The sequence below is a fragment of the Trichosurus vulpecula genome, chromosome 7 (assembly GCF_011100635.1).
Source record: "Trichosurus vulpecula isolate mTriVul1 chromosome 7, mTriVul1.pri, whole genome shotgun sequence".
Classification (NCBI taxonomy): Eukaryota; Metazoa; Chordata; class Mammalia; order Diprotodontia; family Phalangeridae; genus Trichosurus; species Trichosurus vulpecula.
The window spans coordinates 45999816-46025118 of NC_050579.1; the positions used below are offsets into that span (position 1 = coordinate 45999816).

General features: G+C 40.3%; 1 protein-coding gene across 3 annotated transcripts; it reads right to left on the reverse strand.

Annotated features, from left to right (window-relative positions):
- Positions 1-1835: 1835 nt before the first annotated feature.
- PRPF3 (pre-mRNA processing factor 3) lies at positions 1836-25030 on the reverse strand. Of its 3 annotated transcripts, none has more exons than XM_036767267.1 (16): positions 24830-25030; positions 22442-22642; positions 20185-20315; positions 17889-18035; positions 17081-17164; positions 16086-16306; positions 15141-15447; positions 12901-13067; positions 12333-12412; positions 11318-11461; positions 10574-10673; positions 10262-10375; positions 9370-9488; positions 8987-9070; positions 7645-7706; positions 1836-2244 (listed from the first exon to the last, which is right to left on the reverse strand). In XM_036767267.1, the coding sequence occupies exons 2-16, from the start codon at positions 22584-22586 to the stop codon at positions 2098-2100; spliced, it is 2052 nt and encodes a 683-aa protein (XP_036623162.1). In that variant the 5' UTR covers positions 22587-22642; positions 24830-25030; the 3' UTR covers positions 1836-2097. The 3 variants fall into 3 exon arrangements, with proteins under 3 accessions (XP_036623162.1, XP_036623163.1, XP_036623164.1); XM_036767268.1 differs by having other exon boundaries at positions 24691-24838; XM_036767269.1 differs by lacking the exons at positions 22442-22642; positions 24830-25030 and adding an exon at positions 18716-18811 and having other exon boundaries at positions 20185-20272.
- Positions 25031-25303: the final 273 nt, after the last annotated feature.

Below are 25303 nucleotides of genomic sequence, written 5' to 3' on the forward strand. Positions count from 1 at the left end.
TTCTTTCCCATTATTCCTGTAATTTATATTAGTTGTGGAGAAGTATATAGAGCCTATTTAAAAGCCAGGAAGACATGGTTTCAAATCTGACTTCTGCCGTGTTTGACCCTGGACAAGTCATTTAATCTTTCATTGCCCTAGGCAAGCTTCTGAAAGTTTAAGTTATAGAGGTTTTTTTGCATTGGTAAATTGATTTTTTTCTGTGGCAGGTACCATCCCTTTCCCAATGTCCTGGGTTAGAAAAGGAGTTTTCAAAAGAAGATGTTAAAATTATCAACAAAATATGCTTTCCCTAACCACCCTCCCCTATAGTTGCTAATGCCCCACACCCTTGTACATTGGCCTATCATTCATACTGTCTCCAATACACTTACTATGCATTGTCAATGTTTTTGCCTATGTATGTTGTCTTGCCTCCTTCCTCCCTCCTCCCTTTCTCCCCCATCCCAGGACTTAAAACATCTCATTGATTACTTGTATTATTGTGGAAGGCCTGTTTCTTTCTCCATTTACAATAACAACTCACATTTATATATTTTGCAGTGATTTACAGTTACAAAGTGATCCTCACAACAACCTTGTGAGGTAGGTAGTAGTAATAGCAGCTCACATTTATATAACGTTTAAACGTTTACAAAATGCTTTCCTCACAACAACCCTGTGAAGTGGGTAATACAAGTATTTTCTCCATTTTTACAAATGAGGACTCAGTTTAGTTAAAGAGTTTGCCCAGTATCACAGGTAATAATGTGGTGGAGCCAGGGCCCTGAACCCAGGTCTTCTGACTTCAAGTGCCCGCTGTACCACATTGCTTAAAAAAAAAAAAACCACCTTGGTCCATTTAGAAACTTATAAATATGTCTCATAACAAAAAGGTTGGTAAGCTCTTGCTCCAGGACATAAGGGACAATTGGGTACACAGTGCTTTTTGTACCTGGAAGAACTTGGGGGGTAGGGAAAGAGAGAGGGTATATGTTAGGAAAACTTTATTTTCCCTGATGACTGAGAATCTGTAAATTCAAAATATGCACAAGTTGACTGACACCAAAACTTGGTTAGCATTATTCCTTTTAAGACCCTTTTAGGGGAACACCAAAGGTAAGCATCCTTTCTCTACCTCCACTCCCCAACAGTGTTCCATTAATACCCCTGAGCTAGAAGGAACTTAAGAGATGTTGTTGAATCCCCTATATTATACAAATAAGGAAATGGAGGCCAAGAGATTTAAGTGACTTGCCCAAGATCACACAGCAAGTAAAAAGAGCTAGGATTTATACTCAAGTACCTAAATCTTTCCATTTGCCGGATGCAATTTATGCAGCATAAATGGAGGGTATAGATATAATATGAAGGAGTCTCAGACCTTAGATTATTTCTAGAATAACTTGAGAGGATGTTAGGGTGACTAGACATTAATATCTCCTCAAGCTATCCTAGATAAATCAAGTATCTCAGAACAGGATTCCAGTAGTCTCTGAGGGGAAAGGGAAGAGGATTTTTACTTTATAAAAGAGAGAAATTGCACTAAATCTCTAAATCCTCCTGCTTCATCTACCTACCTACATCCTTCTTGATTTCATCTCTATAGCCCACTGCCAACCTCTCCTCTCCACCAGGAAGGGACTTGGAAGTTTCCTGGATAGGATCATCAAATACCTACTTGCTGTCTAGATGCTATAAGGAAATGAGATCCTTTCAGGAATATTTCTCCTTCCTCCACTCACTACCTCACTCTGCTCCAAAAAATACTAGTCTTTACTGCTTCAATCATAAAAATGTCCCTATTGTATTTGTCAAAAGACTTGAATAAAAAAAGGACCCCTCAAACACCTATGTGTGAAAAATGCCATACCAGGTTTAAAAATAATTCTTTAATCATATGCACAGAAAGGGAAAGGTAGGCAGCACCAGACTGACTGGGAACAGAGCAGCAGTTCTCCCTCAGTCCCACAGCTCTGCCTGGTAGTTTTTGATCTCTCACACATGTGCACACATGTATGCACACATACAGACACACAAAGAGGTTGGGGTGGAGGAATAAAGGAAAGCTGGAGGGACAAAGGCAGTGGAGAGAAATGGGTGGGGACTGTAGTTGTCTCAGTCGGTGGACTCCAACACAGACTCACTCAGTGCAAGGTCCCAGTAATGTTCAGCCCCATGCTTTTTGAAATGCTCCCTGGCCATGTTCTCTGTGGGGCACTGTTTGAACTTCATTTCTCCAAAGCTCCGATCTTTGGCTGTACCCTGGGAAAGGCAGGGAGCAACAGAGCAGTAAGAAAAGATGTCAGAGGCTTCAGTTCTTCATACATATCTGATGGGAGATGCCCAGAAAAGGAAATCACCCAAAATACCTCACTTCCCCTTCTTCTGTCTCATGTCTCTTACCTCTGCTAGGAAAGTACAGGCAACTCTTAATTATCTCATTGAGGACAGAATACAAAGCAATCCAATCCTTCGACTGATTTTCTTACTGAACAAATTTATCCTATCTTCTTGTTCCTACATATCTTAATCTCTGGAGGGATCTATGATCTCACTGATGTGGGTGCAAATTGAAATACCAATCTCTTCCTGGGTTACTTATCTGTGTCCATAAACCCTCCAAAGTGAGTGAGTGAGAGAGTGAGTGTGTTGGGGGCGGCGGGTGGCACTGAGGGTATCCACTCAAGTAGTGTTTTTTTCTTTAAGACTTTTAACTTTAGTCTGAGGTTGCCCAATCAAGATGTTCACCTGTTAGCCCTTACTCTTGTTACATAAACATGCCCACCTCTTTTTCTTGTCCAATGTATTTTCATCAATATCTTTGATGCTGCATTTTATTTGCAGCTGACCATTGGTAACATTTTGTAGCCTATTTATTTCAAGATGCTTCCTTCTATTGACTTTTATGTGACTCACACCTGATTCTTCAGACACTGTTGGTGTTCCATGGGTTGTAGCCATATGACAAATGAGATCACGTAAAGCACTCTAAAATGCCGTATAAACATTAATATTATTATGTTGGCATTTAAAAATGGCTTTTTTTGTTTGAAAATATAGCTTGAGATAGTTGAAAGCACTGGGAATTTCCTAAATATAATTCAGCCTTCTCTCTTCCTCTTATTTAATTCCAGACCCAGCTCACTATCCTTCTATAGAATCTGTCCAACAGCTTAATGGTTTACTGAGTCAAATGCATTTCATGTACTCTAGACACTGAGCATTCTTCATCCACTTGGTTCTTACTGTGTAGATTACTAAGCCAACCCCCTTGAAAATTCTTGAATCTCCTGAATGTTCTGAAGTGTTCTGGGCCTTGATGCAACCAGCAAAATGCCTTGTAAAAACAGAAGTCAATCAAAAAGAAGCGTTTGTCATCTCTAGGAGATCTCTCTTCCCTTCAGTCTTTGTTAGACATTCTCCATGATAGATGCCACTAATTTTGGGGAGCATATTCACCTGTTAAGACTCAAGTGGTAGTAATAAGAAAATCTTTCAACAAAGATCTCTCTCTTGTTGCATACATCAAGGAATCCTGGATGATATTAACATGTATGGGATACATCTTTCTGGGGTATAGGCCTGGTTAGTATATATTCATAGAATTCATTTTAATAGCTTAACATATAACTAAGACAGTACTGACAAAAAAAGCTACTATGCATCTCAAAATAAAATGCAAACTACTCCTGTACCCTTTTGGTCTAACTTTCAACCCTATTAGACTAAAATGAATCTCTTCAAGGTTACCAACAATGCCTTAACCATAAAATCCCAGACTTTGTCTTTATAACTTCGTTGACTACTCTATAAAGGTAACTGTTCCTTCCCTCCTATGTCCTCTCTCCTTGTTGATTTTCCTTGATATTAGTTTTCTTTCTACCTATCTTAATTACTCCTTCAGTTTCCTTTGTTGGTAATCATCTTCCATCCACTAAGTAGGAGTATATGCCAAGATTGTCCAAAGCTCTCATGATCTCATCAGTTTCCATATTAATACAGATGACTCTCATACCTACATATCCAGCTCTCATCTTTTTCCTAAATTCCAACCTGCATATCAACTTATTTGCTTGATATCTCATATTCAGTATCTTTTCCTTCAAAGCTCAACCCTCTTCCTAATTTTCCTATTTCTGTCAAGGACATTTTTCCATGAAACCCAGATTTGTAATCTCAGTCATCTTCAACTCTTCACTCTCCTCTTATCCCCACCCACATCTAATCAGCTACTCAGTTTTGTCAACTTTGTCTCCAAACAAAGTTATCTCTTCAATCCATCCTCTTCTAATAAAAAAGCCATTACCCATGTTCAGGATCTCTACCTCTCAAATGGATTATTGCAATAGCCTGCCAATTCATTTCCCTATCTCCCTTCTACAGTAATGCAACCTCTACACAGCTGTCAAATTGATATTCTTAAAGCACAAATATGACTCCTTTGCTCAAGAAGTTTTAGTGGTTCCCCTAATGCCTCAAAGATAAAATGCGAATTTCTCTGTTTGATAACTTAAATCCTTCACAATCTGGATCCAACCTATCTTTCTAGAATAATTTCACACTACTCCCCTTCAAACACCCTACAAGTTCCAAACTGGCTCATTTGCTGTTCCCCATATACAACATTCCATCTCCCACCACCCTGCTTTTGCATAAGCTGTCCTCCATGCTCTTCCTTACTTCTACCTCATGAAGGCTGGCAAAATGACAAAAAAAAAGACAAGGACAAATGTTGAAGGGACTGTGGGAGAACAGACATATTAGAAAAATCTTGGTGGAGATGTTCGGTCTTTCTGGAAAGCAATTTAGAACTATACCCAAATAGTTACCAAACGATGCATACCTTTTGACCCAGCTACACTAGGCCTGTTCTTACCTGAGGATGCTCTACCCAAAGGAAGGTACATTTTGATAGCCAAAGGTTGCCTCCTTAACTTTGGGTTTACTGGCGAGATTTTTTTCTCAAAAACCAAGCCTTAAACTCAACTCACTCTGGAGCTCACAGATTGGACAATAGATCCCTGCCCCAGCACAGAATGAATGTTAATACTAAATAGCAACTGTTTCTCTTTGGGGCAGGAACACTGAGGGTGGTCTTCTCTTCCCAGTTTGATTTTTTTTTTGAGTTTTTGATTAAAGGGGCCATCCCTTGATTAACTTCTTAAAGAGGCCTATTCACTGAATTGGTATTACCTCACTCAAAGTGAGAACTTGAAAAGACCTGAGACTGAAAGGGCCAGGGTCTCCTAATACATCCTGGGTCATCTCCAGTTGTCCTGGTGACTATCAGGCCACTGGACCCAGATGGCTCTGGAAGAGAAAGTGAGGCTGGTGACCTTGCACAGCCCTCTCTCACTCAAATCAAAGTCAACTGCAAGCCATGTCATCATTTTCCCTGATCTCATTGTCCTCTTCGAGAATGAAGGACAAACACAACAACTAGGCCTAGTATATAGCCTAAAGAAATAAAAGGAGGCGGGCAGCGAGCTAGCACAGTGAATGGAGTACTGTCCCGGGAATTAGGAGGACCTGAGTTCAAATCCAGCCTCAGATACTTGACACACTTACTAGCTTGTGACCTTGGGCAAGTCACTTAACCCCAACTGCCCAGCCTTCCCCCCTAAAAAAATAAAAGGAGGAAAAGGACCTATACAAAATGTATACAAAAATATTTTTAGATCTTTTTGTGGTAGCCCCAAGTTGGAAACTAAGGAACTGTCCTATTAGGGAATGGCTAAATAAGTTGTGATATGTGAATATAATGGAATATTACTGTGTCATAAGAACAATTTTAGAGGAAACTGATTGGACCCTTATGAATCGATGCAAAGTGAACAGAACTAGAAAAACGATTTATAGAATAACAACATAGAGTTCTAAAGTATTTCAAGTTTTTCTCTAACACAATAATAAGCCATGAGTCCAAAAAAATTAAGATAAAACACACCATTCACCTCCCGACAGAGCTGATGAACTTAAATGCACAGAGACACATACATTTCTGTACATGGCTAATTGGTTTTGGTATTGAGGGATTTAGGGAATTTTTCCCCTTGTTTAATTTTCTTAATTGTGCGGTGGGTGAGAAGTGGGAGAAGCAGATAAAGAAAAAAATAAAAATACTGGCTGTTAGAAAAAAAAAAACTACTAACCCATATGCTAAAAAAATTTTTATATAATCTATATTATATATATATATTTATATATATATATATTTTATATAATATATATATATATTTTATATAATCTATACACACATCAAAGGAATATTTGATGACAGTATGAAAGGAACAGGTTTCCTTTCACAATATTTTACAGAAGACCACTTTTAATAGTCACACCTGACTGAAAGGTATAGACCAGTAGTATCAAACTCAAACAGAAACTGATCCCTGTGCCCTACATATCGACTTAGAAAACCACAAATTACATTATCTATGCTCTGCTGCAGTTTTATTTTGTTAAACAGTTCCCAGTTGTTTTTTAATCTGCCAGGCCTACTTAAGAGTTTTTTGTGGGGCAAGTTTGACATCTCTGTTGTCAAGAATATAAGATTCTGCTGTATGCATTGTTTGCTAACTATATATTTGGTAGAGCAAAACACCACTTTAAAAGCTCTTCTTAACCAAAGTGTTTCCCATGCATGTATCAAAATCACACAAAATGAAAGATGAAAGAGAGAACTCGAACAATCTGCCACTTACTAATATCAAACAAGGCAAAGTATGTTTGCCAAAATGTGTTTGCTACTCATGTGGAGGTTGTTCAGCACAGAATCCAGATGAAAGAGGAATTCTCCATACATGGTGACATACTTTCAAATGATCCTCTTTGTAGATGGAATTGTGTGTTACATAAAGCCCTAGAACATTTCATAGCCTCCTAAATGAAACCCATAATTATTTTAAAGAATTTGGCCTTCTCTATATGGAAAAAAAAGTGTTTGAATGATGACTAATTTATACAAGTTATGATAGGTAGATGGATAAGCCACAGACCGAGTACATAATATGTCTTGGTCAAAGGCTGGAGATGGGCAATTAGCTAGCCTCAGAATTAAAAAGAATTTATCCTTGGGAAATTGAACAGTGCTTTTTTAAAGACCCAAATCCAAACTCTGAAACAAAGACCCATCTTTTGACGCCACCATTCTTCTGCCAATGCTATAACTGCAAAACATGGACCACGATATCTGAAGAATAAAAATTTCAGATCCCCTCAATGGAAACAGATAGTAGACCTGAGTAAACTATAATATAATCAATTAAGAACTCCTCAGGAAAAATGCTGTAAAACATAATGTTTAAAAAAAATACATTATGGGAAACGTAGCTGGGCTAGTCCTGCAGTGAGTGCTAGAGATGAGGGGATGGCTGATGTGCTCTACTGATGCCCACAAAGTATAAAGAAATCTAGAGGAACTATGGAATAATGTGGACATTCCATAATTCAGTCCCGACCCTGCCCTGGAAGGGTTTCCAGGAGCATAAGGTATAACATCCCCATCAACAAAACCAGAGATCCACTGAGTTATCAAAAAAGACTGATGACCTCGATGTTCCCTCAATTAGCACAATTTAGAAATGATTGTAATTCTTGATTTCTAATACAAATCTCTTTTGTTTTGGTATTTCAGAAAAAGCTACTGGAAGAACCACCTACCTCCCAGACCAATGCACACTTGTTGGTTTTTTTCACAGCTTCCTCATCAGATTCATCATCATCTAGAAGAGACAACATGGCTAAGCCTGGCTCCAAACAGACTCAGATATACAGTTTTACAAACTGCCATTGAAAACACCTCTATAGCTTCACATCACCTTTTAAAAATATTCAAGACATTCATATTTAAATGCTTCCTCTTCTCTTGTATGTGGCACAGTGTGATGAAGCACTAGACCCCAAGTCATGAAGACATGAAGTTCAAAACCAGCCTAGATACTTACTAGTTATGGGACACTGGACAAGCTGATTAACCTGCCTCTGTGTCAGCTTCCTTATCTGTTAAGATGAGGACAAAAACAGTACCTACCTCATCTCCCAGGTTTGTGAGGATAAAATGAAATACTTGTAAAGTGCTTTGCAAACTTTAAAGTACTATATAAATGCTAGCTATTGTTATTATCCTAAAATGTCACCATGTAAGTTAGATACAGTACTGTTTGTAATTCGAAGCAAAAGCTCCAAACAAGTAGGGGCTTTCAACAAGTTAAATAAAAGGAATCTTGTACTTGGCACAAAAAATAAAAAGTTGAACATATATATAACTTTAACAGTTACAAAGCACTTTAGACCCATTATCTCATTTGATCTTTACATCAACCTTAAGTGTCATTCCCATTTTACAAGGGAGGAAACTGAGGCTCAGGGTGATTAAGTGCCTTGCTCAATAATCAGACAACTGGTGTCTGAGAGGGAATTTGAATCCAGATCCATCTTGCTTCCAAATCTAGCACTCTTTCAACCGTGCTATCCTTCCTCTGAGATATAGAAGATATTTTCTACTTTTAGGGAACTTGTGGTCTAATAGAATACTACCATGTGATAAGGCAGTTAGTTAATCAAGTATATTGCTTTGGGTGGCAAGTTTTTGTTCTGAATGGAAAAAAGATACGATGTTGTGGAGAGGCAAAACATTGCAAGGCACAAGAGGCACATGCACAGGCCCATGGATTGATGACCAGAAAATTGTGTATAACGGTAAATAGTATCCATGTATGGCCAAAGCAGAGTGCCCTGGCAGCTGCAACATAAGAATCAAGTGGTAAAAGATCCTTGAAGACCAGGCAGATAATTGAATTAATTATATATGTGAAGCAAAACAAATGTCATATGAATGATTATGACACTAGCAGTAACTCTTTTCCCAAATTAATATTGTACCTAGTATTAGGAGAATAAAGGTAAAGAAGTGAGATACAATACTTAGCTCCATTGCCTCCCAATTTTCTGAGCATCAAACCCTCTCCCCCCCCACCCATTTATCCCTCTAACCCCAATTCACCATCTCCCTTCGTGTTAGATGTCTGTTCATCCCACTTTATCCGGTGCAGCATTAGACGCTTGAATTTTTTCTGTGCCTTAGGGCCTAGAAAGAGAGAAGACAAAATTTTTTCCCCCTTTTTCCCCTCCAGACTTGGACTAGGAAAGTGGTAAAAGAAAGACCCTCTGTGCCCATGTGATGTCCACAATTTTTAATGTGATGATTGGTACAACCCCTGTAGGTACTGCTCTAAGCTTTGGGTCTTCTCCCAGAATATAAAGAGATAAAGATTAGAGGGGTCTTACTCCCAGATGGACCTCTAAAATACTTCTCCACCCCATCCCCAATCTAGGTTTCAGTATTCTGGGTATACTCCTTTGATCTTTTCCTTAACCCAAACTCACCCCCTTCTACCACCACAACGTTGACATCCTTGTGAAGGACCACCACCCCTGAAAGGTACAGTTGCCCAGCATTGGCCTCAATCTTGAACTTCTTGGCTGGGTTGCTCAAATTTCGTACTCTGGAGACAGGGAAAGTGTAGTTATGTATTTTAACTTAAGGGTTAGTAGCTGATTAAATGGAGTGGAAAAATAAACCTACATGTCCAAATACATACTTTTCCAAATTTGTTTCTCAAAAACAAAAACAAAACAAAAGGCTTTTTTTTTGTTTTTGTAGATGGAAAGCTGCTGACAGTTTAAGTGGCACAATTAATGAACTCTAAAAAAGTATTTCAACTGTTTTATATCTCCATCCCCCCACATCACTTAACAGCCCCAGAAACAGAAGGTAGTCCATAAATATCTCTTGATGAGTCAGAAATAAATTCATTTTGAAGTAGAAGAGTATAACTGCAATAGCTGAATGGTAGGACATGATAAAAATCAATCTGGAGGTGAAGGAAGGAGGGCTACCAGGACTTTCTGTAGAGTTGGGTCTAGATGAAGTGAAACCAGAAACGTTAAGTTCTAAAAAGGATGAGCAACCCCAGTTTATAATTTGGTTTGAAGATGTTAGCTCATTCAGCCTAGCAGATCAGTACTGATTCATTGACCGAAAGTCAAAGGAAAAAGACTGCTACACTGGCAGAAGAATTTAAAATCACAACAGAAATTTTACTTCCTGGGTCAGATCCCACTCCTATTAAAGCTTTTAAACCCCTAACTTTATTTCTTTAAATGCTGGGGTTGGTGTTAGGAAAGCTCTGTGGATTGCACCAACTGCCCCAAGCACTTGTCTGTCATACTAGTTTGGTATTAATGTGGGCAACACTGGCCCAACAAAGACACCTACCTATATACAGATATGTGTACCCCCTGTGAAATGTCTTCTTTTAGCTTTTTAATTTTCTTGACCTTTCTCTGTTCTGCTGTTAGTTTTCGGGCAGCATTGGCCTCTTCATGCGCTCTGTCGTGACAGGAAGGACATCCACAAGTAAGAAAGGCATTGAAGACCAGAGGCAGGGCTGAGGGAAAGAGAGAGCAACAGAGGACTCTCCCCTCCTCTGTATACCAGTCCCCCCCAAGGGAGGCCAAAATCCAACCTGCTATCCCAGTCTGAAAAAGAACCCTGCCCTAAGTCCCCACCTTGTTCCAGGGCACTTACTTCTGTCTTTTTGCCATCTGGGCTCTGACGTGGGCTTCCACTTTTGTGGGGTCTTGAACAGCTTCTGTGCCTAATACTCTCATCAAGTTGGAAATTCTTACTGTATTAGAAACAAAACAGTGTTAACTACAAGTCATTTTCTCAGCTGGGACAGCCTTTCCTACCTCTCTTCCTCTAACCTATGTCCTCAATACCATTTAAAACCCTTAGAAAAGTATTCCCTGATAAATGCATCGAAAGGGCAATTCCTTGTTTTATGTAACAAATGAACACTAAGCTAAATTACACTGCAGCTAACCTTGTTGCCTTGTTTTGACTATGTAATGAAGACTTTTCTCTGTGTGTACCAAATCTTGAGCTAGACTGAAAAATGCTTGATGTCAAAGAAGATGCCTCTCTCTCTACAGAAGGTCCTCCTGTCCTGACAACACACGCAAAGATGTTCTCTTTAATGAGTTTCTAAAGCTTTCTTTCTATAAGCTTGATACAATACATAGCATTCTCATATAACTCATAACAAAAATTTCTAAATATCTGGAAAATAAATAAATTCACCTATAGTATGGAAACTAAGGAGAGAAGGGAAAAAGAACAAAGTGAATACAATCTTGCATAATATGACCTTCTGTACACACACAGTAGTCCTCTAGTAAAAGTCGAGGCAAGGAAGAAGAAATACTGAAAATTACCAAGATAAAGAGTTCATGCTGCCATTCTTCTCCCCCTTACCCCAAGAGTCCTCACCTTTGGGTTCAGGAGGAGGCATCAAACCCAGCCTGACTTTCTCTTGTAGCTCCTTCTGAGCTTCCCTCCGTGTCTGTCTCCTAAGTTTTTTCTGTTCCTTTTTGGTGAGGTACACCCCCAATGTCACTGGCGTGTCACTGTCCACTGTTAGAGAAGCATAAAGGGAAAGGCAGATTAGAGGAGCCAGTATTAATTTGAAGCACAGTAAAAAGGGGTAGGAGGATACTGATGGTAGCTAGACAGTTATAGGGATTGAAAGAAACTCTGAAGCTCCTTTTAGGACAGGAGAAAGAAGGAAGAGAGGAGTGGTGCAAAATTCAGTGTTAGGCACCTGCATGCTTCTTATTCTTCCTTAAAAAAACCCAAAAATTAAAAATCTGCTTTTAAAATCTAGATGACTCATGTTAAAAGTAGCTGAGAAAAATCAGATTAACTTAAGTTACACACCAGACTTCAGTGGACTCAATGAAGGACAAAGGCCAGACCTGCGAAGTCCAGTGTACTAGTTTCTACCACACAATCATACGCTTTCTGGACCTGAGTTTCCTAATCTGTAAAAGGGAGGGCCAGACTCAATGCTCTTTAAGACACCTCAAGCGGTCTATGATTTCTCAGACTGATAATGCAAAACAAAAAAGAGAAGGAAAGAAAAGTACAGAAACCTAATGGAGATCTCCAGGAACTGGAGTCACAATTCTAAGAAAAGTCCAGCTTGCTATTAAGACATAAGGGGTGTTTTAAGTGCAAAGATATGTTCAACAAATGAACTTTTTTACCCAGTCAAAGCCATTAAATATAGACAGTAGAATTCCCACCACAATAAGCCACTATAGCTAACATTCAGAGATCTGGAACCAGCACTAATGATTTCATCTAAAGCAAAGCTAGAAAGATTGAATGCAAAGGAATAGGTTAGGGGAGCAATAACTATCTTTGCAGTCAAATTATGATTAAATCAGGGAGAAGAGAAAAGGAACAACTCTACTGCTGACTGGGTAAATGATCGATACTTTACCTGGAGGGTTTAGCTGGGCTGGATGCTCTACAAGGTTTGTGATCCCAAAATAGTCCTCTTTCTTGGGAGCTTCCCCTGTACTAGAATTAGGGAAAGAAGAAGAACACAAGGATATGTGAGCGGAGATGATTTCAAAGAAATGGGACTCCCAAAAACTTCCCTCGAGCACCTCTTTAGTACTTATGAGCTCATTATATAATATGTGGATGATGCCATCCTCCCTATAGACCACCAATAGCTAATTTTTAATCACAATTTGACTACTACATATCTAGGTGCACTAGGTAATTAATCAATTGTATTTGAGAAATACAAATTGATTTTACGTGTATTAAGAACATAATTAGAAAAGTAAACAGGTTGAAAAACAAATTATTTTTGATTTTCTACAGTTTCAGATTACCTAAACTTATTTTTCCTCTATAGCTAAAATGAAGGTTGACTGCTGTAATACCACTGCATTTACATATATGTTTATCATCCTTAAAAGTATGCTTTGAATTTTTTTCTCATGTCTCAACTCCCCCATTGAGGTTATACCTCACAAGGTGTTAACTAGTAAACTCACGGGTCAAAACCATTGGGGATAATGTAGGAGTCCCACCACTCAATATCAGGAATCTCTCCTTCTTTTAGTTCTTTTTTAGGTGCAATGAGCGCCAGCTTGGTTGAAGTATGGATGCCAGTTTTTCGGGCTGCCTGTGAGATCTCTGCCTGCAGCTTTTCTAGTTGAGCCTAAGAATCACAAAACACAGATGCAAGGGGAAGCTGGAGTCACATCAGTCTGAGAGGTGAAGGAAGCCTGCCTTTAAAAACATTCCACTTCTTGGGTTGTCTTTTTACTACCATCTGACCACTTTAGTACACTCCAAAGATTCAAGGAAAAAGGCTACAACTCACCAGAAGGGGTAGACCAGAAGCCTACCCCCAGGACTTGGTGACTTCAAGGTTCACCTCTAAACCACATGCCCCAGAAGCAGCTGAGTGCCCTAGATACCATTATACTACTGTGCTCCCATGATGCATAGTTATTCTAATGTGCCTGGCATCTAACAAACACTTGATGAAGTAAATGTCTAAAATACTACACATAAAGCTTGGGAGACAGTGGGGAAATGGCATTGACTCTGAAGAAATGCATTTCACTGAAGATGAACAAAATGCAGTCTTCTCAGGAATTCTTATTTTAAAGAAGGGTGCTCCAGGCTTGGGCATGTCAGTGTGAAAAATGGCAGCTGGATCTTTACTTGGCATTGCACAATCTACGTTTGTCCATTGGTTCCAGGGCCTTGAAAAATCCTGACGCTGAAGTTGTTTGGAAATAGACCGTCTAAGACAGCAGGACACACACAGCCTGTTTTTGAGTTCCTTAGGTTCAGGAGAAAACTGATCATATACTCTCTTTCCCTGCCCCAAAGGCAGTGGTGGTGGAATCACAGATTTAGAACTACAATTGAAAGATAATCCAACCTTCTCATTTTACAGATAAGGAAACTGAGGCCCATAGATGAAAATAGTAAATGGCAGAACCAGGCTTTGAACCAGCCTCTATTAACTTTCCAACAGTTTAGGAGGAAGGATTTACGTAATAGGGAGCGTAGCGGACAGCCTGGGTATCCCAGGACTATATATATGTAAAGCTGCTCAATCACCTCCTTCAGGAAGACTTCCCCACTAATTCCACTCAACTTTGATCGTTTCATTCACTTTAGCACACCTTTGGCATTTATGTATATATGACAGAGCCCCAACCTGGGGAACACAATCTTCTCAGCAAAGGAGTAGGTGCAAAGTATGGTCGACCTGGCTGAGATTGAGTACCTCAAGCATGTTTCACTCCTTTTTCCAACCAGTTTGATTCTAGGACCCCAATGACCCCAGCCTTGACTAGTCAGGAAGGCTAGGGAACGGCCATTTCCTCTCCTTGGCCATTGCACACATATACTTCAATTCTCCCCCTTCCCATTTCCCCCCTCCCCCACCAATTCCTCCTCTTTCTCAGAAACTGAAAACCTAATCAATGTTACTTTTGCTACTGTGAAGGGTATGGCAATTTACTGATCTAAGGTTCCGTTCAGAATTAAGAGTTGTAGAATAGCTGAAGCTCCTTTTCCTATCACTCCCTGCTCTCCCTCATAGTCATCTATATCAGCCCCATGCCTCCTCCCATATCTCTAACCCAACTCTTTTTTATCCTGCCAGTGTGCCCTCTGGAGTCTATTATTAACAAACTGCCTTCTATATTAAGTTGAACCAGTGTTGAACCCCTGGAAATTGCTTTTTATATTTATTCATATTTGAATAGCTTGTCTTTCGCCTTCCCCAACTGAATGTAAGCTCTTTGAGGATAAGAAGTTTTATTTTGTATATGTCCTTGGTGCCAAACACCATGCTCAGCTCCTAATGAATTCTTGTTGAATTAGAGCAATCACAGTCAACCAAAAATTCCCATGAAAATTCACTAAGGACAGAAAGGGGGAAATAGAAATTTTGCAACTTATAGTCAGTTCAATTATCCACATCACGCAGATCATCTGAAGCAAATTTTAATCCTAGATTAGCTTCTCCCATTTGAGCTGTAACCTTGCATCTTAACCTCATCAGGTGGTACTCATTAAAGCATGCAAACTCAATTTAATCTCAGCCTAATAGGAATTTAATTAAGCTGAATCCAACATAAAACAATTCTATGAAATATATGGTTGCTGCCCTGCAATATACGAAAAACTTAATAGCAACTATATGATAAATGTTCTAATTTACTTTCTGCTAGTGTCCTGAATTTTTTCAAGCTTTGGTGCCAGTTACCTTTGTCCGCAATCTCTGTGCAATCTTTTCAAATTTGCCCTTGTCATGGAATTTAAAGGTACGTCTTTGGCGCTGGGAAGGGGCAATGGAGACTCGGGGATCAAAGAATGTGTTGGATTCCATGTCTTCTGATGGCTTTTCCTTGAGCTGCTGCTTGAACTGTTCCCGCTTCACAGCCCGAATGTTGGCCTTCAGTGTTGGCATTCGGTGTGTCAACTCAATCTCTTTGCCTGTAGCATCTACCGTTCGGCCTTGTTCATCCAAGATTAGGGGTGTAGGCTTTGTCTGGTCCTTCAGCTCCACCTTCCTGGGGGAGAGATAGGGGGAGGGTGGGAAAAAAAGCCCAATTCACAATTTGATCTTGAACCCTAAGGAAGACCTAGATTAAGAAATTCTAAGATGTTTCATGCTACCTTCAATAAGTAATAAGAAATATCTCAATTATAAAGTACTAATCAAACTGAGTAATCCAATATGGGATAGAACTTATAACAAAAGGATCTATAAATTATAAAACTGGTTATGTGGAATTATAACTGTCTTATAAACTGAACTTCTTAAGGCACATCTCTCCCATTTAATTAGGATCAAACCAGGAGGTGAAAACTGATTCCTAACACTGATCTAGACCCTGGTCTGGTTTAAAACAGATTAGTTTAATAGAATGAGCCTAGGCAAGAAGACCTGATTTCCCATTTGATTCGAAAACACTCTGGGTGACCATAACTTCAGTTACCACATGTGTAAAAATAAGAATAATTCTTACCCCCTTAAGGATTCAAGACATATCCAACGGATATTTGTTCATCGCCCACATAGATCTTTGAACAGTGTTTAAAAACAGCTAAGGTTGTTTTGCAGAAATAATGTCAAGGAATGCCAAAGGCTTTTCTGAACTGTACCTTCAAAAATAGCAAAGGGTCCAAAAGGAAAGTGAGTACTCACGGGGGAGCAATGCCCATAGCATGAAGGTTGGCCAGTCCAACCATGTTGGCATTGCCAATAAGCCCTGGTTTTAGTGCCAGCTGAGCCTGGATCCGAGCTTGTAATTCAGCTGCTTTCCGTGCCTTTTCGATGGCATCATTCATAAAGGTGGCAGCCTGAGAAGGCTGAATAGTATTGCCAATTGGCAGCCGTTCTGGTTGAGAGGAGGAGGGAGTCTTTGGCTGTGAGACGTACAGAGAAAAAGATAAAGTTAAAAGGGGAAGGAACAGAGACCCACTGAATTTCAGATGGATTTATGAGGTTTGGGGTCCAAAAACTGCCACCATCCCTGTATGTGCATCCAAGTGACACTATAGCAGTTACCTAATTCATTTTGCCTCTTGCAACACTCTCTTCCCACCAAGCCATCCTTCATACTACCAAATTAACCTCACTTATCCACATGGGAGGTCAAACCACCTTTAAGGGTGGTTTACTGACAATGAAAGTTACAACTCCTTAGGATGGCATTCAATGTAATGAACAATCTAGCAAGGCTCTGCCTTTTCTAGCTTTCTCATACACCGCCCCATTCATGGCAATATAATCTAGCCAAACAGGGGTAGTCACCATATCCTCCATACATCCCATACCATCCCATCTCCAGGCCTTTGCTCACTGTACTATAAAGAACCTACCTCCTCTCCACAGATGAAGTCCTGCCCATTCTCGAAGTCTGTCCCATAAGCCTTTCCCAATGTTCCTCATCACTAAAGTCCTCCTCTCCAAGGACCTTAAAGAGTACTAAGTGAGTTCCAGCTCTTTTGCACACTATGTATTATTTTTTTGGTTATTTTTGTAACTTCTACTAGACTATAACCTTCATGGGAACAGAAACTAGGTCTCATTTAATACTTATTACTACTACGCAAAGAATAGGCATTTAACAGATGTCTGTGGGAAATTGTTGGAATGTAGGATTCGGCTCTGTCTTTTTGATGCATTGAATACTATACCTGAGGGGTAGGAGGACTAATAAAGCTCAGCTGTTTTTTCCTTTCCTCAATCTGCCTTGTGGCTGCCTCCATCATTTGTTTGATCTGCAGACAAATTATAGTGGTTAATACCATCTTTCTTCTCATCATCCCCAGAAGATTTAGTCATAACGAACTTCAATGGCTAGCTGAGCCCTGATAATCTCAAGCTGTTTTGTGGGAAATTTGGTGAAGACAAAGATGTGGATGGGAATTTTTTGTACATACTGTTAACACTTGCTAAGTGTGCCCAAATTGCCACCTTCTGGGACCAGAGCACAAGAGCACATACTTCCTCCTTATCTTCAAAGATTCCTACCCCTCTCTATGCTCCCATCTTTGAAGTCATCTTCTTGTTCACAAGAAGCTTGGAACACTAAAGTTTCAGGAATCAAAGACAACTCTTGCTTTTATATTAACATTTTTCCATAAAGGTAATTCTGTGGGCAATTTCTTTTAAGCCTTTAAAATGCTTTAAATGTTAAAAGCTCGATTTCATTTTAAAATAATATAAAGTTTAGCAACAAAAATTTAAAGTATATTATTTCCTGTTCTAAAACCATGACCTTTAAGGTTTTGTTATCTCCTTTTCCACATCACCCAGGACCATAAGTACTAGGTATTTTTTGGCTACTTGACTATAATGTTTCCCTCCATAAAGAATATTGAACAGCAATGGGAAGCATCACTTCCCTAGTGGCTGAACAAAATTTCAATTTAAGGCCAGGTTGGATCTGCATCCATGTCCCCTCAATTCACAAACTACTTACCTCTCATGTCTGTCACTAACCTGTAATTTGGTCAGCATTCCTGGGCTCTCCGATGGTGGTCCAGGAATTACCTCTGGCTCCTCCTCCACCTCCTCAAACCTTGGTATACGCCTCTTCTTCACCCCCGATGACTCCTTAGATATCTCTGAGTCATCACCAAACACCTCCTGGGAGAACCCAAAACAAGAGGCAGATTTGTTTCTGTTCTTAGTGAAAAAATGCCATCATCCCCCCAACCCAATTATTATGTTGTGGCTTTGCCCTGGGGGTTATAACAGAGCCTTGCAGATAGCTACTTGATAAGACCCAGGGGTAAGCCTGGCCTTGAAGGCCCTCCATCAGCGGTTGCCTCCATCTTACCACCTTCATTACTCTCCTACACAGATCCTCTGGTCCATCCAAGCAAATTTCCATCTCTGTCTATATCATTGCTCACATGTCCTCCCTCTCTTCCTTTCCACTAAATCAGATCCAACCATTCCTAAAATCCTATTCAAAACTCACCTCCTTCAAGAAGCCTCCTTCTGATTAATAACCTCACCCCATTCTGATTATACCTTTGTTTTACACCCTCAAGCATGTATGTATAATGTTTGGGCTATATTAAGTTGCATTTATTGACATTCTGCTTGGTTTGTGTTCTTTATCATGTGCATGTGCTCTGGCTCCCCAACTAGATCTAAGTTCTTCAAGGGCAAGGACTCTTTCTTCCTCAGTATTCCCCCATAGCACTTAGTTCAAGGCCCAACACACAAAAGACACTTGGTTGTCTACTTTGTAAGGTGAGTTTAACGTGGCCAACAATGGCCACATGGAAGGGGCAATGGGAAAAAGCAAATGTACACACCGGTGGTAGGCTTTGGGTGACATCCCCTCTTCACTAGGAGGGCTCGTGTTTTGCAAGGACATATCCTCAGTCAGGGGCGGGCGCTTCCTGGAATTCCTACAGTTCAAGAGAAAGGACTCTCCCATAATATATATAGTGTGTGGGAATAGGGACCTAAAGGGACCAAAAGTGGGACCTCTGTCCCAAGGCTTCTTAAGCATAAAGATGCTAAAACATCTCCTCCAGGAAGACTTCTTGACTAATACCACCCAACTCTGATCACTTCATTCACTCTAGCATATCTTCAGCATTTATACACATACAGTAGAACCCCAATATAACATAAACTACTATTATACAGATTCTGTGAAGTCCCTTAAACATCACAAAATTAAAAGTCTGATAGTTAGCCCATAAGGTGGGTATCAGTCCTGTCCCCTAACGCAAACATTATAAAGGGGTTCCACTGTACTTTAAAACAGCTAAATATTTTACACCTGTCTTGGCATCTCACATCTATGTTCTATCTCCCCATTAAACTATGATTTTTCTCAAGTTTCTCAATATTCCTTATATTTCTTTAGAGCCTTACACATAAAAGGTATGTGGTGTTCACTGACTATTTCTCTCTGGTTTAGGTCTCTCTAAAATTCCTTACCCTTCTCTACAACCTGGAAATGCTGGCAGCATGGCCAAAATAGCAAAATATTAGAATATCTTGAAAGGATGAGGAAGGAGAAGATTCTGTGATGAGAGTTACAGAAATAAGTAAAAAGCAGGATGAAAAGAACTTTAAGACAAGTCAGACCAGCAGACTGACTGCTGCTCATGAAAAGAAAGGGGTTATAATCTACATGGAAACCAAAATAAAAAGTACTGGAGCAGAAAACTACAGGTTGTCCATGAAACTGGTGTCTCTTAGCTATGAGCTCCCCAAAGAAAGCATCTTTCATAGTATCTTCTATTCAAAACTATGTATGCTCAATGAATATTCAATAGTTATTTCTCAGGAACACCAGCCACAAGTTCTACTAGGAATTCCTTGAAAACTAATAACAAGGATAGCTGTATCTCTGGGAAGCAATGGACCTAGACTCAGAAGCAACAGGTTAGGACCTAAATAGGGAAAAACCAAAATCACAAACCCCTAGGAGGAATCTATTATTTATTAGAGGTGGTGAGAAGAAAAAGTGAAGAGATGGACACCAATAATTCCTTGTCTTACTGCACAATTATGTATGTAAAGGGTAAAATTACTGGTTTTCTGGAGTGTTTGCCTCATGATGTGTTTCCATGTTTCACCACCGTAACTAAAGAATAAGAATTAAAGGTGGGATAAAAACAAACTCACTGTCTGTTCTACAGCCTAGAGCTTTCTCTTGAATGTTAGGAATTCTACTGTGCCTATGTGTGTGACCACAGAAAGTTTAGCTACTAGTGTTACCATTGAGAATATTCCCTTGCCATTTAATCAGCCAACCAGAACCTACCTTCAATTCTCGTTTTCTACTCCTGTCACTGCTAGACTTGGAATGTCTGGAACTACGGCCCTCCTCCACTGCCTCAAACAATTTGTCGACAAACCGAAGGGTAGAATCATCGAGAAAAGGCTTCAAGTGATCTGGTGAAAAAGGGAGAGGTAGAAAGGTCTGAGAATCTAAAACAGTTCCGTATGTACAACAGGCTCTCCAAAACATCTACTAACTGAAGTGAACCTAGTACTAACAGTACAAAGTACCTAGATCAAATGAGTGTTTACAAAAACTGTTCTTCTCCACCCAAAAGACTGTCCTTGATTTTTTTTTCTGTGGGATTCTCTTAAGTGCAATGTTTTACAGAGACATTTTGCCTATGGTGTGTGAGGCAGAAATGTAGGTTGGAGTTTTCATGGCAGGGAAAGTGGCAATAGCCTGAGTTCCAGATAAAAACCACCTCATGGACAAGAATCATGGGAATTTGTCTGGCCTATTTTAAGAGAGAATTCCATACTACGTTAATATAAGGATATGTGGCTTGGGCAAATTAACTCTCCAATGTAAGAGTTTCATTAAATTTAACCCTTCCTATTACTCCCATGGGCCTATGGAGACAATTTAAACTACAAAATACACATGCTACAAGGAATGTGTGTCAACATCCCTAAAAGCAAAAACAATAATAAACTTAGAATATGACTAACACAATTTTGAAAAAGTTACTAGCAAACTTAACAGCCACCAATAATTCTCCACAACTTCATTGTTATTACTCTCTTTTAGCATCAAATCCCTTTCAAACCTGGTAGTCACTTTTTGAATATCACTGAGAGAAAACACCCAAAGAAAGATTTGAGATAACTAGCATCAAAACAAAAAAAGCCTGCAGTTATAGGGAATAGAATTCAATTATGATTCTTTAAAAGAAAAAGCAAGACAAAGTAAGATACTGATACTAGAATGTTTTAAGAACCAGTACAATAACTCAATCTCATGAAGAGACGCAAAATCTCCCTTCAGTGGTAAGCACTATATTGATGGCAAGGGAGATACATCATTAGTGAAACCCAATTCTCCCAACTTTTTAATTTCACTCAAGTAACTCTACAAGGCTTGGCTTCAACCTGGCTACTTCGGATACATTTTTATTGAAAGTTACTTTGTTTCCTCTACTGGGTTAAAGGATTTTCTCCATTGTCAAAAATTATTGATATAGAGTGAACCAGGGATACAAGGTAAGCCGAAATTTATGCCTATATGGTTTTGGAATGTGATGTGAACATGATAAACATGCTGTTTTTAATTACAGCTGATGTACTTTTCTAATTATATTTAAAGTTATTAAAAGAATTATATATGTATGTGTACGTACACACACACACACACACACACACACACAGAGTTACAATACTTGCTTTACGTAAGTAGACTATTTTGTAGATCTCTACATAAAGTGATTTTTATCTAATGTGAATTTGCCTGTGGATATGGGGAAGGGAGGGCAAGTAGGGTGCCAGGTACCTGTGGAGGGAGGTGCCTGGTCACAAAGGGGCCTGGCCAGAATTGAGAAGGCAGACATGTGGGGGCCAGACACAGACAATGACAGGAGAGGATGGGTGATACACAGGGGCCAGGGACAGATTTGTGGTTCCTATGCACAGACAAAGGGAAGACAGAAACATAGGGCTGGAGAGGCGGGCAAAGTAGGGCAAAGGTCTTCTCTCTTGGTGCCAGAGGTCTCAAGCCAAGCCTTGGATTCAGTGGCAGGACTGTCTCTCCATACCTCCATTCTTATACCTTCACTTGGAGGGTTTTTTAAATTTTTTAAGGAGGAGGGGCAGGTATGGAGCACCAAGCCAAAGGGCAGGAGTAGAAAAGAGAGGAATTGCAGTATTGTAAAATTAACATAGGTGTTTTCTGGAATGGGGATTTCTTTCAGAATTCTTTTCAAAAAGTTGAATTTGTATAATACAAATTTACATAAAGAAGTCTATACATAAACATTTTTTGTACGTAAAATATACCATAAGCATACATGACTGAGGCAACCTTGACATATGCAGAAAACCAGCCTGGGATTCAAAAGACATTATGTAGATAATCCAAAAGCAAATAATCAAGAGTGACTATTCCCATTACCCACCACAAAGAAAATAGAGCCTTCTCTCTTCAAATTTCCAACATCGTTTTAAACCTAACAAGAACACTTCAAATATTTCAGTCCTTAGTGCCAGGCTGAGGGATATATCCAGGGACGCAGAAAAATACATACCAGCTGCTTTCTTCTTATCCATGCCCTTTCCTACACAATTTAATGCTGCTGTGACCACTGTGGGCTCTGAGAAACCCAACACCCTCTTCACCGTCTTCTCGATCCATGGCTTCAGCTCATCCAGCTCCCTCTTGGACAGGGCCATTCTTCAGAAGAAGGGACAATGGACAGTGAGACAACCTTGGACACTCAACACAGCACCTATGAGTGAATCAGGAAAAAGTGATTGGGAAGGGTAGGAGACTGAAAATAATTCAGGGTAGTGTTTATTTTATCAGAAATGTCTTCTCCCCTGGCTACCTCCTATACCCCTGCACAAGTTACTTCACAATTAAGGATGAATTCCTCCCCCTGGTAACAACCTCTATAAGAAAATTGAAAAGAGAGTATCTCTTACACTAACCCTGGGGGAACTGTTGAGTTGAGTTGAGTACTGTATTCTGGTGCTTTCTTCCAGATACTATTAAATCTACAGAGCCTGTCAGATTACATAATATGGAAATATAGCAGAAGTCTTTCTGAAGTTATCTTTTGGCCTCAGGCAAGGCCTCTCCTAACCTCACTCTGACAGAATCCTGTTCTGTGGGACCATAATACAGGGCAGCAGGTCATGAAGTACTTATGCTAGGGTCAAACACCAATTTTATATTAAGGCTCACAACTTCTAAGAACATTCCTTTAGATTTTTATCTTCATGCCACCATACCTCAATTTCATTTAAAAACTGTATGATCAACCCTCTTATAATGCAAGTTTACATGAAAGATCATCTTGATGGGGTGCTTGAAGGGAACATAACCTTGGCAGACAAGGATCACAGAACTGAGGATGCATACCCTCCCTCTCTCCTCACTGATGGTTCTTTACTTCTAATCTCCTAATTCTTGAGTTCAGCAGAGACAAAAAGAAACCACTGAGGATTCTTCTGAACAATAGACCTTCTCACTGAACATTCTACTAAGCAGGGCTGTCATTTATATTCACACTTTTACTTGTCTAGCTAAACCAGAAGCTATTCAATGACATAAGCCAGTTTCTTGTGTATTCTCTTTATATCATCTGGTATAGTGCTCAGAACACGGGAGAAAATAATTGCTCATTAGCCTTCTCAAACCTAAACAAACACATACACTAGAGTTTCTATATAATTTCAGCTTTCTTCATTGAAAAGTAAACAATCTTCTTTAGGATATTCTAAGACATCTTTTCCCTATGAGAAACAGACCGATTAACGTCTTCATTTCAGGACAAGGGAGGCCCGTATAAGTTCACACTGTACTGCCACCAAACTATGATTTTGAATTTGGGATAAAACAGGATAGAGGGGCCGCAGAGGAAGAAATGAAACTAAATGAGAAAGACCACATACAGGATGTCCTGAACCTGAGTATCCAGCGTATGTCTTGCTGAAAGAAAACTCATCAACAGTTCTATTCACCTATCAATTAGATAGCAGAAGAGCCAGAGGATCTCAATCTTCAGAAAAAGACTTTTGTCTTCCCAAACTCCTACTTAACCATATAAACCCCCGAATTAAGTAAACAGAATGGGAATGACATCATGCATGATACCGAGAGGGATCCTAGTATTGCTGTCAAGACTAGGGAATGGGCGACTTAATTCCTCTGGCTTTCACTATCCCGCCTGTAAAACAGGGATTAAGACAAACTGGTTTGATTATCCTCCCAGGATTGTTGTGAAGACCAAGTTAAATAGAGAGAGTTCTTTTGTAAATACTTTAAAAACTACAAAAGGAAGAAACATCACCATTATCACATCCGTAGCTTTTGAAGGACTGGAATATAGTTAGATATGATGTTGATCGCTCATAAACGAACCCCTCACCACCACATACATGCTAGTTCATTGGATATGAAAACAAAACAATGGTTGTGGATGGTACACAAATCAGCTCTGAGGAACACAACTTGACACTATCACTGGGCAGATGACCACATAGTAAAGTGAAGCAAAGATAATCACCCCACCTCCACTAGGAAGGCCGAATGACCCCCAATGAATACGAAGGGTGGGAAGTTTCCAGTCCTGAGTTATTTACGTTTATCCTCTCGGGATGCTCCCCCAGACAGGCTCTTCTTTCCCCTTTGACCTAACTCCCCCCCAGCCGACCACTCCCCCCCGCCCCAGTTCTCTTGGGGCAGCTCACCTCAGCCCGAGCCTCTTTTCCCCTTCCCGCCCCCGCCCTTTTCCTCCCTACAATCCCCGCCACCCCACTCCCCCTCAGAAACCTCTCCTTGGCCACTTTCCGTTGGGCCCATTCGCCTAACGAATCGCCACCTCCAACTCTGCTCTGACTGCGGCCAGGGCTGGGAGGCTGAGCCCCCCGGCCCCACGGCCAGCCCCACTGGGCCCGAGCCCGCTACTCACCTCACAAACTTCAGCCCCTGAGACGGAGCCCGAACGTTACACCGGAACCGGAAGTCGGCCGACCTTACGGCTTGCCGTCGTTACCGCTGCCTCCGCCACGCGGCTTCCCGCCCGGCGCCCCTGGCACGTGACAGTGGCGAGCCCAAGGGGTGCAGAGCAATGCGGGTAGGTTCGCTCGCCCGCCCACCCGCCGTAGCGCATGCGCACGGTTCTTTCGAAGCCTACGAGGACTTTGGATTGCCAGGAGTATCCGCCCACCATTATCCTGTGTGGAAAAACGGAAGTTCATTCTTCCGGAAGCAGAAGTAGAGCCGGCAGAAGTTTCCCATGCGTTGGAAGTGAGCGCTTTATGCGAAAGGGGAAGATGAACTTGAAGGATGGGGTGTTTTCCCCGAGCCTTGGCCTTCGCGTGCAAAGTCAGCTTTGCGCTCTCTGCCCGGAAACCAATTCCGCCGACGTTTAGTAAGCGCCGAC

Excerpts from the sequence above, each read along its gene's own strand:
- PRPF3 (XM_036767267.1), bottom strand. The coding sequence starts at position 22,586 with ATGGCCCTGTCCAAGAGGGAGCTGGATGAGCTGAAGCCATGGATCGAG. Across the intron at positions 18,036-20,184 it reads GTAGAAAACGAGAATTGAAG|GAGGTGTTTGGTGATGACTC; the intron begins GTAGGTTCTGGT and ends GGGTTCTCCCAG. Across the intron at positions 13,068-15,140 it reads CACAGAGATTGCGGACAAAG|GCTCAACTAGAAAAGCTGCA; the intron begins GTAACTGGCACC and ends TGTGATTCTTAG.